Raw genomic sequence first — 18,504 nt, 5'->3', positions numbered from 1 at the left:
CCGGACACAGCTGACCAGGCCCTTCCCGGCCAGGCGCCTCCAAGTGGCAGCTTCCCCGAGGGGGCGGGACCAGCAGGCAGCCTGGGCTGAGATAAGCGGGAGGCGGCCGCCCTGCCAGGCCCCGCAGGAGGAGGCAGGGGCCCTCTCGGCCCCCCCCCCCCCCCCCCCCGCTGCCGCTCGCTCGGGGGCGGGAACCCCTCGGGGTTTCTGTATCCGAAACACTTTCTTGCTGTGTGACCTTGGGCAGGTGCCTACCTTATCTGAGCTTCAGCATTTTCATCTGTAAAAATTGGCTTGGCGTATAGCAAACATTCCAAAAATGCAAGCTACTGATATGATCGCGTTCATTAACATTTCCCAGTCTGGGTGGGAATAAATAAAATCGTAATAGTGACTAGCTCTTGCGTGTGCACAATGCTAGGCAGTGCTGCCAGACAGTATGTATGATATGACTCTGTATTGGTAAAATTGCATATATTCTGGAGGGTGAGATTTTGCTTTTTGGAAAAAAACAAGTACTGTTTGCATCTGTATATTCAGCATTTATAAGGAGTGTGCAGTTCTCTTAATAATGTGGCAAGTAATTCTAGAACAAACCATAAAAGCTATTTGCTTGGGCTGAGCTTAAATGGGGGTAAACACCCCACAGAGGTACATGCCTGGGGAGGGGAGATACCTACCTGATTGCTCCTCCCAGCCCCAGATTAGCCCATGAAACGCTCCATTCCCTGGAGCACAGTGATTGGTTCCAGATGGACATGTGATCCAAATGCAGTCAATGAGCTCCCATCCCAGGACTTGACCTGGCCTTACTGGGAAAGGGGGTGCTGCTTTCTACTGGGCAACAAGATGGGCAGATGGAGTAGCCGGAACAACTTTGCCTGGAGGGAAGAAACCCGCAGATGGTGAAGATAACATGGGCATTTGCACCAGCTGTTCCCTCTGCCTTCAAGGTTCTTCCTCTAAATATCAGGGATCACTCCTTCACTTCATTCAGGCCTCTGCCCAAATGTCTCCTCCTCTCTGATCACCCTGTTTAAAACAGCAGCTATCATCCCACACTCCCCATCGCCCTTAAATGGCTTGTTATTATTATTACTAGATGGCTGGTGCACAAAATTCATGCATGGGGAGGGTCCCAAGGATCAGGCCCTTCTGGCTGTCCTGGGGCCTTCTTTCATTCTGCACTGCCCCTGGTGGTCAGCGCACATCATAGCGAGCGATTGAACTCCCGGTCTCCTGGTCAAACTCCTGAGGGAACACTTTGCATATTAGCCTTTTATATATATATACTAGTGGCCCAGTGCACGAAATTCGTGCATGGGGGGGGAGTCCCTCAGCCCAGCCTGCACCCTCTCCCATCTGGGACCCCGCAATTTGGGACCACTGGCTCCTAACCGCTCACCTGCCTGCCTGATTGGCCCTTACCACTCTGCCTGATGGCCTGCTCACCCCCAACTGCCCCCACCCCCACCCCCACCACCAGCCTGCTTGCCCTCAACTGCCCCCCCTCCAGCCTGCTCACCCCCAACTGCCCCCCTGCCAGCTTGCTCACCCCTAACCGCCTCTACCTCGGCCCCGCCACCATGGCTTTGTCTGGAAGGACATCTGGAAGGTCTCCTGGTCTAATTAGCATATTACCCTTTTATTAGTATAGACTAGTAGCCCTGCACACGAATCCATGCACCAGTAGCTCACTGCCGCCCTCTGGTAGCTCTCCGCCCGCTGCCCTGCCCTCCTGTAGCTCTCTCTACCCCTTCCCCCCTCATAGCTTGCTGCCCTGCCCCCTCCTATAGCTCTCCGCCACCCGCTTGTAGCCAGTAGCTCGCTGCCCCACCCTCCTGCTGATCCGTGATCCGGTCATTAGGTGGTCAGTCGTTACACTTCACGGCATAATGACCATTTGCATATCACATCTTTATTATATAGGATTTTTGCATCCTCTGTGGGTAATATCACCTAATGTGTATGATGTTTTATTATTGATTCAGTAGTTTTATTATTATAGCCCTCAGTAGTCTGTTTTGTTCATTTTTGTGTTCCCAGCCCATAGAATAGAGACTGGTACACAGTCGGAGCTCAAGAAATATTTGTTGGGGGAGGGGCGGAATATTTGTGAAGTAAGGATTAGAGAAAAGCCCACTAAGAGATGTGAAGATACAGATCTTGTTAGTTACTGGGTAGAGCTGTGCCTGAGTACCCTGCACGTTTATTTATTTTTTAATATTTTTATTGATTTTAGAGAGAAAGGGCCAGAGGGAGATAGGGAGGGAGGAACATCAATGTGGTGATCAGTTGGCTCTCCTACACACCTGGACTGTGGGACCAAGCCTGCAACCTGGGCATGTGCTCTGACCTGGAATCGAACCAGCACCCTTTTGGTGCAAGGGAAGACACTCAACCAACTGAGCCACACCGGCCAGGGCTACCGGTGCACTTTCAAGAAACAAAGTGATTCAGAGAATCTCTCTCTTCCTCAGGAAATTGGATTTGGACTGTGTGTGTGAGAGAGAAAGGCAGAAACTGTAACTGTGATTCTGAGAGGCTAGCCAGCCCAGTTAAGTGCACGTGTTCTAGCACATCGCACCCCAGCCTTGACACTTACCATGTCACCTTGGATAGTTGTTTAACCCTCCCTAGTCCCAGTTTTTTGTGTATACAATGGGTAAAATAATAGTGCCTACTCCATAGTGTTATTATGAGGATTCAATGAAATAGATTATTAGAACAGAGCCTGGTACATAATAAGCACTCCGTAAGAATAACAATTACTGCCCTAACCGGTTTGGCTCAGTGGATAGAGTATTGGCCTGCGGACTGAAGGGTCCCAGGTTCGATTCCGGTCAAGGGCATGTACCTTGGTTGCGGGCACATCCCCAGTAGAGAGTGTGTAGGAGGCAGCTGAATCGATGTTTCTCTCTCATTGATGTTTCTAACTCTCTATCCCTCTCCCTCTCCATTTCTCTCTGTAAAAAAAATCAATAAAATATATATATTTTTAAAAAGAATAACAATTACTTTATTTTTATTGAGGTAAAATTGACATATTATATTATATAGCAATTATGACTTGCTTAAGCTAGTTCAAGATATTGTTATTTACATCCAATTAGTACTAAGGTCTTAATACTCATAGTAACCCTTAACTTAGGCGACCCTGCTAGCGGTTTTCAACCTGTGGGTCACGACCCACAGGTTGAGAACCGCTGCTGTAGAGCCTAAGACCATCAGAAAACACAGATATTTACATTACGATTCATTAACAGTAGCAAAATTACAGTTATGAAGTAGCAACGAAAATAATTTTATGGTTGGGGGTCACCCCAACATGAGGAACTGTATTAAAGGGTCGCGGCATTAGAAAGGTTGAGAACCACTGCTCTAAACAGTTATTGGTTCAATTGGTCCAATGGGCATCTGCTGTGGGACTTTTGCTGGATCTGATGGGAAAAAGGGGTTTGTTCTCCTTGCACGGGGGGATGGAGACGGTGGGATGTAAGCCTGGCTATGCTCCCAGGAGGTGTGAGCCTGCCTTGGAGTGGGGCTATGTTACTTAAAATGTTCTTTTGATTACTGTAATAGAAACCCAAATAATAGTGGTTCAAGTAAAATAGACATTTATTTCTCTCTTATGCAACAATCCAAGTAGCAGCAATACAATATGGCAGTTCCATGCTCCTTTCATTTTGTTGCTCAGTTATTTAGAGGGTGTGGCCCACCCGACCCCACAGGATCCACTCCACACAGCGGGAGGCAGAAGAGGAGGAAGGGAAGGACTACCCCTTTAAGGACAGGACCTAGCATTTGCCCACATCCTTTCCTTTTACATCTCATTGGCCAGGACTTAGTCACATGATCACATTTTGCTGCAAAGGAGACTGGAAATGCAGTTTTTACTCTGGGTGACCAGGTAAAAACCACTGGTTCTGTCACCATAGAAGGTGATTGGATTTGAGGGGACAATAGACAGTCTCATTCTTAGAGCAAAATTGGAGCCAAGAGACAGCAACAAAATCCCGATGACATCTTTTCAGTCCCTGGATCCAACTGTACCTGAAGTGGACCCACTGAATTTTTAAATTACACAAGCCATTAATTTCCTTTATGCATGTGCCTATTTGAATTGGATTTTTGACCACTTAAAACATAAAGAATCCTGATTAATACAGTGAAATATAAAGCCCCTAGTTATTGTCCAGCACAGAGTAGAGTTCATAAGTGGGCATATCATTGTTCTTGCTATGACTGTTGTAGATGGCCCTATAGCTCACTCCATCTCTGCCTTCTCTACCTGTTTCTTCTTCTTTAAAAAAAATTATATATATATATATATATATATATATATATATATATATATATATTTCAAAGAGGAAGGGAGAGGGAGAAATAGAAACATCAATGATGAGAACCATTGATCGCTGCCTCCTACACATCCCCTACCTGCAACCCGGGCATTTGCCCTGACTGGAAATCCAACCATGACCTCCTGGTTCATAGGTCGATGCTCAACCACTGAGCCATGGCTGGATGGGCTCTACCTGTCTCTCCTTCCTACCCCAGTACTGACAGACAACTCAGCTTCACCTTTTGTCTTCACAGCCCTATTGACTCATGGGTGATGACGTTATTTGTCTCTGATTCCAATGGAATTTCACTTCTTCATCTCCCATACACACAGCAGAAAAGCAGCATAGTACCCCAAAAATGTTGGGGGAGGGAGTCCTGAAACCAGCTACCCTCCCCCAGTGTCTGGTCATGCTTCACCCAATCCTTTCCTTAGGGCTCTTAGTTCTTTGCTTTTACATTTTTATCTTAAAGAAGAATGAACAAGAGGCACAGGTGCCAAACAAAGAAGACCGACTCCTGTTTCATATCTTTGGTCACTGTTTTCATCTACTTCTGTCAGTTGTGATGCCTCTCCAAACAGTTACAAGATTTCTCTAGGGAAGGGTCTGACCTCCAGTATGCAATAGCGCTCTCCACCAGCCACCCTGTGAGCTGAGGACTTTGGAATAGGGATCCAGTGCCAAGAGGGTCAGTGGGATGGGGCCCAGTAAAGTTGGGGGGAGGGGGTCACAGGGTATGGAGCACAATGGGCTCTACTGGGGAATGGGAGCTTTCTGGGAGAGGAGTGCCCTTGCTGCCCCCATGGGGATAGAAGCTGCCCATGGGACCTGTGTCCTGGAGGCAGGAGAGAGCCAACTCAGGTCGGGGAGACTGAGGTTGTGTGCTGGGCCTCCTCCTTCTTCCGCCGCAGCAGGAAGTCTCCAGGGGCGGCTGGACTCATGGCATAGAAGACATTGGCGTTGTCAGGAATCAGGAGCTCTGGCCAGGTGTGGACATAATAATGAAAGGCCCGCACGACCTCATACTTCCCCCACAAGGGACCTAGGTAACCGTCTGCCGTTCAACCCGAGGCCTGAACAACCTTGGGTCCCTTCAGCCAGTGCTCAGCCAATCTCGTTCTCCTCTCATTGGGAACCTGGACAACTTCCCACTCAAAGCCTGCACAACTTCATGCCTCCTCCCCACCACAAACCTGGGCAACTTCCTGCCACTTCCCTTGGAGTCTAGATAACCTACACTACGAGCTCGGGCAAACTCAGGCCACCCATCCCAAACAACTTCCTTCCCACCCCACTCTCTCCTCATAGCCAGTTCCCAGCCAAGTTCATGCTGCTATTACCAAGAACTTGGATAACTTCTGACTTCCTACTTCCAGCCCGCACGATCTATGGCCCTTGACACCTGAGCCTCATATTATCCCTTCCTAGTGTCCAGCCTATTTCATGTCGTGCTCTTTAATATAGCAACCTCTTGTCTCTCCCTTGCAAAAATTGGACAACCTACTACACTGAACAACCTCATGGTCCCCTAGCCTGAATTTCAATACCTTTTGGCCTTCTCCTGTGCCAAGTTCAGACACCTTCAGATTTCCCAGGCTGAGCCTGGACAAACTCATTTCCCCTCAAATTAAAGCCCAGAGCCCCTTCAGTCCTGCACCCCACCAAGTTAAGCCTGAACAATCTCATGATCCTATACATTTAAGCCTAGACAATCTTCTACACACAGTCCCTCTTGTCTAACCCCGGGCAATCTCATTTCCCTATAATCCCAGGTGCCCTCTTGCCTCGCACTGAGCCAGGATAACCACATGACTCATATAATTGAGGAACAAATATTTTACTGCCTCTCACCCCCACTCTGTTTCATCTTATCCCTACCCTGTGCCTGTACCATCTCCTGGCCCTGTTAGGGCCATCTCCCAGCTGCCCCCCAGCCAAGGCTCCAAGCTGTCCCTGCTCACCCTTGTCCCCAGGAAGGACTTGGAAGAGCTGGTAGTCACGGGCCCAGGACTGGGCCACATTGTGCTTCTCTAAGGCTCTCTGCACCACACTGGGGGTCTTGTCCTGACTCGTGAGCTGGGAAAAGAAAGCAGGAGGTCAGATATGACAGTCTGAGCCCCAAGGGCAGGGCTGCCCCCAGCAGGTCCCTGGCCCCCTTCCTCACCAGAATGCTCCGATACAGGTTCCCGTGGTCATTGTCGATGCTGACGCGGATGACCCGGGCCTCTGAGCCCTGCTGCCCCACGTGGGGGATTCGAGGACAGCTCATGGTCAAGGCCAAGGGCAGCTGTGAGCAGTGGGGGAGCATTAGGCCCCTTCCTTATTAATGCATTCAACACATGCCCCTACACACTCAAAGCCAGGGGACACACAATTAGGGCACATACATACAAGTCCACATCTGTGCAATCCCATCACATACAAACCTTCATTTCCTGTTATACACATTTACATGATTAATAAACATAAACCCATGTTCACACACAAAAAATCCTATGTACACAGAACAGAGAGTACATACACATGCTCACAGTTGTTGCACACATATAAGTCCATATCCATGAACAGCCCGGCACATGGGCATGTGGATATGGTGGATATTCATGCCCACATTTCCCCTTCAGGAATGCAAATTCCTGGCAACACACCAATTCTTGCAAAATGTGGGATTGCACCATGGGCGAGCAGACACACAGGTCCAGATGTGAGCACAAGCCAGATGGAGGGACAATTTCTCAATCAAGGCCATGAAAATGTACATGGTCCCTTGGACAGACACCCCAAGTACTGAGCCAAGCATGAGTACAATCTCATATGTACATGCCTGGCCTTAAAATCTCTGTCTCTCTGTCTCTCTGTCTCTCTGTCTCTCTCTCTCTCTCTCTCACACACACACACACACACACACACATACACACCGAGCCCTGGGTGCCCACAGTCCCACATGTACACACAGGCAGTCCTGGTACCTTGGTGCTGGGGCCCTGGGGCCCTGGAGAGGCTGGGGGACTTCCAGGAGGAGGGTCCCTCATTCTAGGACTGGATGGGGGAGACCCTGGGGACAGACTGGGAGAGACACAGAGCCTGAGGTGGTGCTACCCCAACCTCTGACCCTGCCACCTCCAATTCCTTCACTAAACAGGATGCTCACCTGGAAGTGGGGGATGAGGGGTCTCCAGGACTCCCACCAGGAGACGAGCCTCTCTCTCTGGACAGCTTCCTGAGGGTGGGGACAGGGGATGAGGGTAAGGCCAAACTCAGAGCCAGAAGCAGCCCCCCCATCTCTGCCCATATCACCTCACCCACATTCCCAAGACTCACGCACTGAGACGCTTGGTGAGGCTGATTCGTCGCCGCACACGTGGGGAGCTGGGACAGGAGGCAGCTGGTGGTTCAATGACACGGGAGACACGGTAGCTGAGGGATCAAGGTGCAGATGGGGGCATTGGGAGATGAGAGTTAGAATCAGTTGGGAGCTGGGTTTGGATATTGTGGGGAACAGCCAAGTATTGGGCACCAAATACCAGGGTCAGAGTAGTAAATGGGGTCATAAAGAAACTGGGTCTTATTAGGAATGAGATGGGATGGCTTGGTTGGCAGGTCACACAGGGACTCACAGGTGGGACTGAGGCATCAAATTGGGTCAAGAATAGAATTCAAGGTCAGGTAATCATTGGAGTCATGGATTCCACAGAATGAAGGAAATAATTGGGATAGTTGAGTTGGACGGTCAAATATATGTCAAAGTCATAGTCAATTACTCAAAATTGGGGGTCAGTGATTGGGCTCGGAGAGTCAGATGGGAGTCAGGAATGGGATCGCGGGTCAGATAGGGTCAGAGGTAGGAAGAAGACAGAATGGATGGTTGCGTTGAAGTCAGAAAGTCAGATAGAGTCAAATTTAAGGTGGGAGGTCATTTGGGGCCCTCAATTGGTCTGGAGATGATGCAAGGTCACAGGTTGGGGGTCAAGGCTCAGGAAGGGGGTGGTCTTAGAAGGATTTGGAGAGGTGTACAGGGTAAGCAAATCCAGGGTCAGTCGAGGTGGGGCTGGGCCAGGCCACAGGGTGGTCACCTCTGCTCCTCACTGAGCTGGCGCTGGGCACGCAGGGCAGCCAGGATGGGCGGGCAGGGGCTCAGGCAGTAGCTCCGACAGCGCTTCTGCAACTGCTGGATTCGGGCCAGGATCTCCCACTCCTGAGGGTATGGTTTCTGAGACCTCATCCCTGCCCTGATCCCACCCTGGCCCCTCCCATACTCACCCCAGCGCCCACTCACCTTCCTCCTCTTCTCAAAGTTGATGAGATCCCCCTGGGGGAAAACTTTGTCTGAATTGGAGTCTCCAGGGTTAAGGATCGATTGAGGGTCAAGGTCAGAGGTTGGGATGTCAGGAGCCCTACTGCACTAAGGGAGCTGGGGTTCGGATTGCAGGCAGGGTCAAAGGTGGGATGTCAGGAGGCCACTGTGCTGAGGGCAAGTGGTACTGGGTCAAGGGTCAGGAGTCAGACCTCTAGCATGTCCGGCAGGGCTGTGTCCAGCATAACCAGGTCCGTGAGGAAGGTGCCAAGGTAGGGAACCGGGCCTGGGGGCAGTTTCTGTGGCCCCAGAGCTCCAGTCACTCTCCACCATCACAGACCCCATCACGCCCCATCCCCTTTCATGAGGGTCCCACTTGTCCCCCACCCCAAACTACCACCACTCACTGAAGGCAGGCTTCCTGGGGGAGTATTCTCCTCTTGGGGTCCCTCAGTGGCCTCCTCCTGTGGGCAGGAGAAGAACTGAGCAGATCCGGGGTCTCTTGGACCTCTCCTTCAGGGAAGAAGCCTCAATACACACCCATTTTGCTTTTATTTTCATTTATTTATTTTAAAATATATGTGTATTGATTTCAAAGAGGATGGGAGAGAGAGAGAGAGAGAGAGATCAAGAATCATTGATTGGCTGCCTCCTGCACGCCCCACACTGGGGATCGAGCCCGCAACCCCAGCATATGCCCTGACCTGGAATCGAACCGTGACCTCCTGGCTCATAGGTAGATGCTCAACCACTGAGCCATGCAGGCCGGGCCCATTTTGCCTTTTTTGCCTTTAGCAATTACAAACCATTTGCAAAGGTCACACTCCAAGGAAAGTGAAGAGGGGAGGGAGGAAGGGAGCAGAAAAGTGGCAGGGGGTAGGCCCCGCTGAGGATGACCCTAGGTGGGGCTTGTGAGTGCCATGGCCCCCAGGGACAGCCTCAACACAGGTGAGAATCTTTGTCCCAGGTCTGATGGACCAGGCCCTCAGGCAATCCGCTGGGAATGCCCTGAACTTGCCTTCATGGCATTGCTCTGCCTGGTTAATTACATCATTGCTGGGGCAGTTATCATTGCCCGGTGTGTCTCCCCTGTCTGGGGCCTGATTCCCCCCCAGGGCAGGAACTGTGTCTCTCTGGTTTGTGGCCAAGCCTCCTGGCATAGTGCCTAGTACACAGTAGGTGCTTAACGCAGAGCTCCTTGTTCCTTGAGATCATTCTTATGTGAGATATTAATTCACTCACAGATATTAATTGAGAGCCTGCTCTGGGCCAGGCTCTGGCTCCTGGAGAAGCAGTAGTGAGTAAAACATACAAAAACACGCCTCATGGAGCAGACATCAGGGAGGAAGAGAGAGCAACAACCAAACTTAACGTAGTAATTAAGGATACTCAGAGATAAGAAAAGAACAATAGAGTCCAGAGGCATGGCTCAATTGGTTGAGCAGCGACCTGTGAACCAGGAGGTCACAGTTCGATTTCTGGTCAGGGCACATGCCTGGGTTGGGGGCTCGATCCCCAGTGAGGGGCATGCAGGAGGCAGCCAACTGATGATTCTCTCTCATCATTGATGTTTCTATCTCTCTCTCCCTCTCCCTTCCTCTCGGAAATCAACAAAAATATATTCTTTTAAAAAAAAGAATGAGATGCTGGGGGGCACAGGGAGGGCATCTCGGAGGGGACATCTGGGTAGGGACCTGCAGGAGGTGAATGTGAGGACTGTCCCATCAATTCTGGACTCACCCTAACAACCTAATTGCATTTAGAACCTCGATCTTGCCTACAGTAAGTCTGATCTGTGGGCACGCGTTTGTGAGTTTTGCTTATTAAAGTCAATTTTTTTTTTCACTCTTTGCTGTGACTCTAGCCTTCAGTGACCTTTTCCTTGTAACTTCTGGTATTTGTTGAATGAATAAATAAGGCAGTTAGCAAGTGGAACTATCAGGAGGGCAGCAGAGGCAGTAAAAACGCGGGCTGCCCACATGCAAGGACAAGGTCATTTCTGAGGTGCAGGGGAAGGACAAGGACAGCCTGAGCCTTGCCCGCCCCAGCTCCCCGGCCGGCCGGGCCTCTGTACCTGGGAAAGAATCTCTCTGCTGCTGAGATGGTTGTTCTCGTCCGAGAAAATCTGCGAAAGTTTCCTGAAAGTGGATAACGGCTCCCTGTGGGGGGACAGGAGAGGGGTCAGGGCTGGGAGGGTCGGGGCTGGGGTTGGTAGGGAGGTCTCGCCCAGCTTCTCTCCCCATTCTTACTCACCTGCTCACAGCGCCCCAGCTGCTCTTGAGCCGATATATGGGGTTAGACTGCAGGGCGGACAGGATGGCGCGCAGGGAGGAGAAGTTCCGCAGTTCCCTGCAGCGCTGGGAGGGGGCGGGGGGCGCTCAGACCCCAAGCCTGGCCAGGTGTAATCCGCCTTCGATGATCTCCTGACTTCTCACCCCAGGTCCGACCTCTACGACTGGCCCCACATCTGACAAGCTACCAGGACCGTCTCGGCTCCAGGAGTCCCGCCCTCTCCCACCTGCGGCCCGGCCCCTCCCCCAGCTGCCTCTACTTCTGACCTTGGCTTCTGTCTCCCGACTCGACCTTCTCAGTGGGCACTAGAGGCGCCCGCGGCATCTCTCCGGAACCAGACCCCTCTTCCCGGAACCCAAGTCTCAGGCCAGGTTCAACCTTTCCACTCCCCATGCCGGCCACGCGCCCTCTCTCTCTCCAGGGGCTCATTTCTGTCTCTTCCTCTCTGACCAGAGGTTCCTGCCCCGCCCCCACCCAGTCTTTTTCGGGACCCCTGCCCCCTTGTCTGGGCTTTGGTCCCCCCTCCAATCCTGTACCCGCCCGATCACACCCATCCCATCCTCTAATCCTAAGGCCTACCCAGCTCCTCGGCGTCCCCGCCCCAGCCTGGCACAGCCTTGTCCTCGGCTTTTCCTTTGGCGCCTTCCGCCCATCCCCTGCCTCTCGGGGTACCTGGGCACCGCCCCCGAACATGCACCTGGGCAATGCGGATCCACTTTTCCAGCCGCTGCGCCCTCTGCGGGGCAGCCAGGCCCGGCGCCCCCAGCACAGAGCCCAGCACGCAGCCGGTCACCAGGTTGAACTGGGTCACAGTGGCGCGCACAGTAGGGGCGATGCCGGCGGCCCCTGGCCGGTCCCGTTGGGACCACACGGAACCCAGGCACTCGCAGGGCCGCACCCGGGAGAAGAGTTCCTGAAAGGAGGTGGGGGTAGGATCTGTGCTCAGCCGGACCTGCCCCCCCCCTCCCCACCCCCACTGCGCCCCTCCTGCATCCTCACCACGTCCATCAGAGTCAACTGCTCAGCCACTTGGTCTACACTGAAGTCCAGGAGCTCAGGGCCTTCCTGCACCAGCCCTTCCTCCTCTTCCAAGCAGCCCTCGGGGGAGTCTGGGCTGGGGGTCCGGGCAGTTGCAGGAGGTCCTAAGGGAACGTTAGAGGGGGTTAAAACTCTCAAGTGTGAATTCAGGACTGGCTGTGGGACCTAGGGCACTGAGCCTCACTTTCCTCACCTGTGAAATGGAGACCTCCCTGAATGTTTGCAAGGACATAAAGCAACAGTAACGTTCACTGAGCACGCGGTGCGGTTTAACTCGGTAATTTAGCACTTAACTAGTGAGCCAGGCACTACTCATTACCCACCTCCCAGGGGCGGGAGGAGCAATTTGCCTTAAGTCAGTTCAGTAAATGACAGGGCAGGGATTTGAAGCCAGGTGCTCAAAGACTAGTGTAGAAAACAGAGCTTTATGACTTTGAGACTTTATTAAGATAAAATCTTTTGCATATATATATATATATATATATTGATTTCAGAGAGGAAGGGAGGAATCATTGACCCACTGCCTTCTGCAGGCCCCACACTGGGGATGAGCCCTCAACCTGGGCATGTGCCCTGACCAGGAATCCAACCATGACCTCCTGGTTCATAGGCTGAAGCTCACACCAGCCGGGCTTGCCCTTTTCTTTTGGTGAAAGTTGGTATAACTTTGTGGTTGGGGAAGGTTATTGTCAGAAAATGCCAAGTTCAAATTCAAACTTGCCCACTGGGCTTGCTGTGGGAACTAAAACAAGCCTTTAAACTTCTCTGCACTTTCTTTACTTCATCTGAATTTCTTTTTATTTGATCCACCCTCCCACATTTCTTTAAAAAAAAAATAAATCAAATGAGATCATGCATACCAGGCTGCTATAAAGTACTCAAATATGAATGACTTTGTGGTAGTGGGTTTCAATGTGGCACCCCCAGGGGACACCTCAGAAGCTTCACTGTGAAGAACTGTGCCACCCAGCCTCCAAACGTCCCTCCGGGCCATTGTTGTCCTTGTTTCTTTTGCTTGTTTTTCTTTTCCGTCTATTCTACTTTTTCTTTCTTTCTTTTTGTTCATGTGTGTCCTTGAAAAACCTGTTTATAGCAATCTGCACCTTGCACCCAACTATCTTGCTCAGAAACACTAATTATTTTGGCTCCAGGAATGCAAAGACTGTGAAAGCCCTAACTTTGTTTTGTTTGGAAACTGCAAGTGTTGCTCAGCATTTTGGAAGGCGATGTCACTAACATCTATGCTACTGCGTCCTTGTGGCCAGTGCACTCTCCTGCATTAGCAGGTGTTTGTGCCTCACATTCCCCATGATCTTACGACAGACAAAATTCCACCATGTCTTCCAGGGAGGCATGCCCAAGCACCAACACAGCAATGAGCCTAGTTTATTGTGTAAATTGCTTTCATTTTCTTTTTTCTTGGTGTTACAGTTACAACATCATTTTATTATTTTAAAATTATCTGAGTAAGTCTGCTTGATTATTTGTCTTTCATTTCAAATGAGGACAGGTGGCATTGCAAAACATTAGTTTAAAAAGTGGCATTGGGCCTGACTGGCATGGCTCAGTGGTTGAGCGTCGACCTATGAACCAGGAGGTCACGTTTTGATTCCTGGTCAGGGCACATGCCTGGGTTTCTGGCTCACTCTGGCCGGGCTACATTTTTTTTTTTTTTAAGTGGCATTGGGCCCTAGCTGGTTTGGCTCAGTGGATAGAGCATTGGCCTGCGGACTGAAGGGTCCCAGGTTCGATTCCAGTTAAGAGCACATGCCCCAGTTTCAGGCTCGATTCCCAGTAGGGGGCATACAGGAGGCAGCTGATCAATGATTCTCTCTGATCATTGATGTCTCTATCTCTCTCTCCCTCTCTGAAATCAATATGTGTGTGTGTGTGTGTGTGTGTGTGTGTGTATTTTTTTTTAAGTGGCATTGGAAAAAACTGCACCTATATCTAATCAAACCTTCAAATCTTATAGCAAATATGGGGGATAGAGAACATACCACATGTCACCATGAGAAACCAAACAGACAAATGCAGAAGAATGTGCGACACTGCTCAGGACAAATGACCCATTTTTTTTCCTATTGTTATTACCTGAAAGGCAAAGGGGGCCTGTCATAGACTAAAAGAGACCCAAGAAACACAACTGAATGCCTTCAATGGATCTTTGGGTTTTAAAGAAACAGCTGTAAAAAAGACAATGTAGGGACAAATAGGGGGATTTGACTACAGACTGGCCATGTTTTGATACTAAGTAATTATTGCTGATTTTGTTGGAAATGATTGTGGGCATGAAGGTTATATATTTTTTTATTTTTCTTAGTCCTCACCTGAGGATATTTTTTCCAGTGAGAATGGAAGGGAGGGAGAGAAACATCAATGTGAGAGAGACACATCAGCCGGGCAACTCTCACAGGAACCTCAACTCCTGACCCCCAACTCCCGACCTGGTTGGGGATCTAGCCTGCAACTGAGGCAATTGCCCTTGACCAGAATCAAACCCAGGACCCCTCAGTCCGAGGGCTGATACTCTATCAATTGAGCCAAACCGGCTAAGGCAGCTGGTGAAATCTTGAGAGCAGAGGAAGAAAAACACTTAGTAACCAGAAGATGGAAGGATAAGATATACAGGGTGTGGCAAAAGTAGGCTTACAGCTGTTCATATGGAAAATAATACAATAATTAATAAATAACACAAGAATAAACTCCATGTTTCCTGAACTCACCACTGTAAACGTACTTTTGCCCGACCCTGTATATGCATAACTGAATGTTTGAGGAGGGAAAAGTGGCTGCTACTTTGTAAAGAGGAGAGAAATGTGGCCATTACCTGAGGATTACAGGATGGGGATTAGGGATGCAGATGCTTTCGTGATAGGGATCAGATGGAACACAGATGGGTGGAAGATGATACTTTATAAGCAGGATATATAATTATTCAGTCAACCAATCTGCATTGTTCCTGCCCCTGGGGACAGAGGTGGGGACAAAACCAATGAGTGCTATGCAGAAAAATAAGGCAGGTTAAAAGGGCACAGAGTGAGAGAATAAATTTGTTGGGAGGGGATCAGAGAAGGCATGTCTGAAAAAGGTGACAACTGAACAAAGACTTGAATGAAGTATATGGATCTTTTTCCCTCCTGCCCCCTAAAGCTCTCTACAACAGAAGTCGGTAGGTTTTTCTATAAAAGACCAGTTTACTGACCCCTACTATACAAGAAAATATCAGTATGGCTTCTTGTACATATTTCATTATAAGTGGTACATTCTAATAAGTAAGAATCATTGATAACAACAATAATGGAAGTATTACTATTTGCCAAGCCCTCGTTGTTTGTATATTTACTTGTCTACTGATTGTCTTCCCCAGGGAACTGAGAGCTCCGGTCCACTGTTATGTGCATAGAGGCCAGTGGCTAAATATCTGCTAAATGAATGAAGAGGCGATGAGGTAAGTGCTGTTATCGCCCCCATTTCACAGGTAGGGAAACTGAGGTTCATATAAGTAAAGTGACTTATCCAAGGTCACACAGTCAGCAAATGGCAGGACTGGGATTTGAATTCAGATTTCTGTGGCTCCTAAGGTAAGTAGTAATGGAATGATTTGTAGTTAAAATGCAGGGCATTCTGAACCAATGATGGAGCATCTTTGTAGTTAGGATAGAGTGGGGAGGGAGCTGCTAGATAAATGCCAATATGTTAGACAAAGGATATTTTCCCCATTTTATAGGTTAGGAAACTGAGGCTCAGACAAGATTAAGAACCTTGTTTAGCCCAGCCAGCGTGGCTCAGTGGTTGAGCATCAACCCATGAACCAAGAGTTCACAGTTGATTCCAGGCCAGTACACGTGCCCAGGTTGTGTCCAGGTTGTGGGCTTGATCTGCAGTAGGGGGTGTGCAGGAGGCAGCCAACCAATGATTCTATCTCTCTATCCCTCTCCTTCCTCTCTCTCTAAAAATCAATAAAAACATATATTTTTAAAATAAAAAAAACTTGGCTGGTGTTGCTCAGTGGTTGAGTGTGGACCTATGAACCAGGAGGTCATGGTTTGATTCCCAGTCAGGGCACATGCCCGGGTTATGGGCTGGATCCCCAGTGGGGGGCATGCAGGAGGCAACTGATCAGTGATTCTTTCTCTCCCTCTCTCTTCCTCTTTGAAATCAATCCTATATAATAAAAGAGTAATATGCAAATCGACCAAACAGGGAATGACCCAGCAGTATGACGTGCACTGACACCAGGGGGCAGATGCTCAATGTAGGAGCTGCCCCCTGGTGGTCAGTGCGCTCCCACAGGGGGAGCGCTGCTCAGCCAGAAGCCAGGCTGATGGCTGGCGAGTGCAGCAGCCTGCCTGTCCAGCACTGCTAAGGATGTCCAAGGATGTCCGACTGTGGCTTAGGCCTGCTTCTGGGCCTAAGCAGGCAGTAAGACATCCCCTGAGGGCTCCCAGACTGCGAAAGGGAGCAGGCTGAGCTAAGGGATACCCCCCCCCCAAGTGCACGAATGTTGTGCACCGGGCCTCTATTAAAATATATATATTTTTAATTTTATTTTTTTTAAAAGAAAAAGAATCTTGCCTAAGATCTGTAGCTCTCTGAGGGGAGGAGCCCCCTGGGGGAGGTATGAATCAGGAAAGGCCTGCTCAGGGCACTGTCATTGCCCCAAACCCCTCACCTGCCGAAGCCTGGGGCTGCTCCTCCTCTTCCTGCTCTTGCTCAGCCTCCTCCAGGAAATCTCTCAGCAGCTTCTCTGCTTCCAGGGCCTCAGCCCCCAGTGGGGCAGCCCAGGCCAGAAAGGTACGGACACTGCCCAGGTCCGAGTGGGCAGGGGGGTCCCAGAAGTCCTGAGGGTGGTCCCGCAGCCAGGAGCCCAGCACAGACACCACAGCCCTGGCCAGAGGGGCAGGACCTCAGAGGCCAGTTGGGAACTCTGCAGCCCCCACACCTCAGATCTGACCTTTGACCTCTAGGACCTTCCACAGCTGCCCAAGTGGGAAACCAACCTCAGGTTCTTGTTGAAGCTCAGATCCTGTCCCTCTGTCTTCTTGATCTCTACCCTGGAAGGAGCCCTCCAGTCAGGTGAAGAAGGGTGTTGGGAAGAGGGGGGATGCGTAGGAGAGGGTTCTGAGGTTGGGGGATTTCCTGATTCTAAACCTGAGGGAGGGCCCAGGTGAGGGTCCGGGGTGGGAACATGGAGGTTTCCCGGTTGGTACTGACCAGGGCGGCAGGGGCGGCGGAGGTGGTGGCAGGAGAAGGCCCAAAACGCGAGCAGTGGGCACAAAGGCCTGGTGGGTGGCCAGGAAGGCAGGAACGAAGCCGGGGTCCTGCTCACGGTCTACAGACACCAGCTCCCGCACCAGCCGCTCCAGATGCGCCGCCCTCAACATGCGCACCTTGCTGGTGCGGTAGTGGAGGAAGGTGCCCGCACTGGGGCTCGGCGCCTGCGAGGCAGAGGGGTGACGATGCCAGAGAGGAGTGGCCCCAGGAGCGCCCCTTTTCCAACCACACCCGTTGCTAGCAGGGTTCTTGCATCTGACCCCGTCCATTCCTCGGAATCTGGCCCCTAGATTTACCCTGCACCTGGCACCAATGACCTGGACAGCGCAGCCTCCCGGGCCCTGCCCGCTGCCCCGCCCCTAGGTTGCTCTCGGCTCTCCAGCTACGCTTCACTGGCGGTCCTGGTCCCTGCCCTCCGCCCCACCCGCGTTCACCCGGCTGCTTCGAAAGACCACCCCTCCCGCTCCAGCTCCGCCCCACCAACCGGGCTTACCTGGCCCCACCTCACTCACCCACCCCACTCCCCTGGCCGCCCACCCTCCCGGGCCGCCCTAAGCCCCGCCCTCCCGTCGGGCCCAGCTCGGGCTCCACTCCACGCCGCCCGCCCGGCTCACCTGCCCGCCCCGCCCTCCAGTCCCGTCTCACCTGGCCGTCGCCGGGCCCTTCCCTCGGGCTCAGGCGCTGACTGCGCTGCCGCCGGAGGGAGACGCTGTACACCGCGCCGTCCTCGGTCTCCTCGCCCCAGTCCTGCAGCGGCGCCTGGGCGCGGGAGGGGGCTCAGGGCGCCGCGGGGGGTCGGTCCCGGGCCGGGGCTAGGCCGGGCCTCCCCGGACTTTGTTTTACTCGGGCTGGGCAAGTCCGCGGCGCCGCGAGTACCCGGCTCCGGGTCCGGGGAGGATGGGGAGGCATGTGGGAACGCCCCAGGGCCCAGCCTCACGGAGTGTCTCCGGCCTCCTCCCCTCCATCCCTCGGAGGAGCCCCTTCACTGAGCCAGGGGCCCGGGGCCCGAGGCAGGGAATCTCGGGAGAGACCGCAGGGTCCGGCTGGCCGGGAGACAGGGTCCGGGGGACCGGCACCTGGAGTCGGAATCAGGGGTCGCCAGGGATGTGGGGTCCCGGGGCCCCCGGTCCCCTTACCAGGGCAAGCTCCTTCCCCGCCGTCCGCAGCATGGCCCGCGCCCGTCCGCTCCGCAGCCCGGCTGAGTGAGGCGGAAGGGCCGCCGGCGGCGGGCAGTGGCGGGGCACTTGGGGGCCGCGG

At 51.9% G+C, this 18,504-nt stretch overlaps 1 protein-coding gene across 1 annotated transcript; it reads right to left on the bottom strand.

Annotated features, from left to right (window-relative positions):
- Positions 1–5,131: 5,131 nt before the first annotated feature.
- RGL3 (ral guanine nucleotide dissociation stimulator like 3) lies at positions 5,132–18,416 on the bottom strand. Its single transcript, XM_028134721.2, has 19 exons — positions 18,384–18,416; positions 17,893–18,006; positions 17,188–17,411; positions 16,974–17,027; positions 16,646–16,860; positions 11,932–12,074; positions 11,630–11,845; positions 10,894–10,997; positions 10,715–10,799; positions 9,048–9,104; positions 8,853–8,939; positions 8,623–8,655; positions 8,420–8,541; positions 7,668–7,763; positions 7,498–7,566; positions 7,316–7,412; positions 6,511–6,633; positions 6,308–6,422; positions 5,132–5,325 (listed from the first exon to the last, which is right to left on the bottom strand). The coding sequence occupies exons 1-19, from the start codon at positions 18,414–18,416 to the stop codon at positions 5,204–5,206; spliced, it is 2,109 nt and encodes a 702-aa protein (XP_027990522.2). The 3' UTR covers positions 5,132–5,203.
- Positions 18,417–18,504: the final 88 nt, after the last annotated feature.

This window comes from Eptesicus fuscus, chromosome 6 (assembly GCF_027574615.1).
Source record: "Eptesicus fuscus isolate TK198812 chromosome 6, DD_ASM_mEF_20220401, whole genome shotgun sequence".
Classification (NCBI taxonomy): domain Eukaryota; kingdom Metazoa; phylum Chordata; class Mammalia; order Chiroptera; family Vespertilionidae; genus Eptesicus; species Eptesicus fuscus.
Note: the sequence above shows the minus strand (reverse complement) of the source record. Positions and strands in the feature narration are given on the sequence as shown.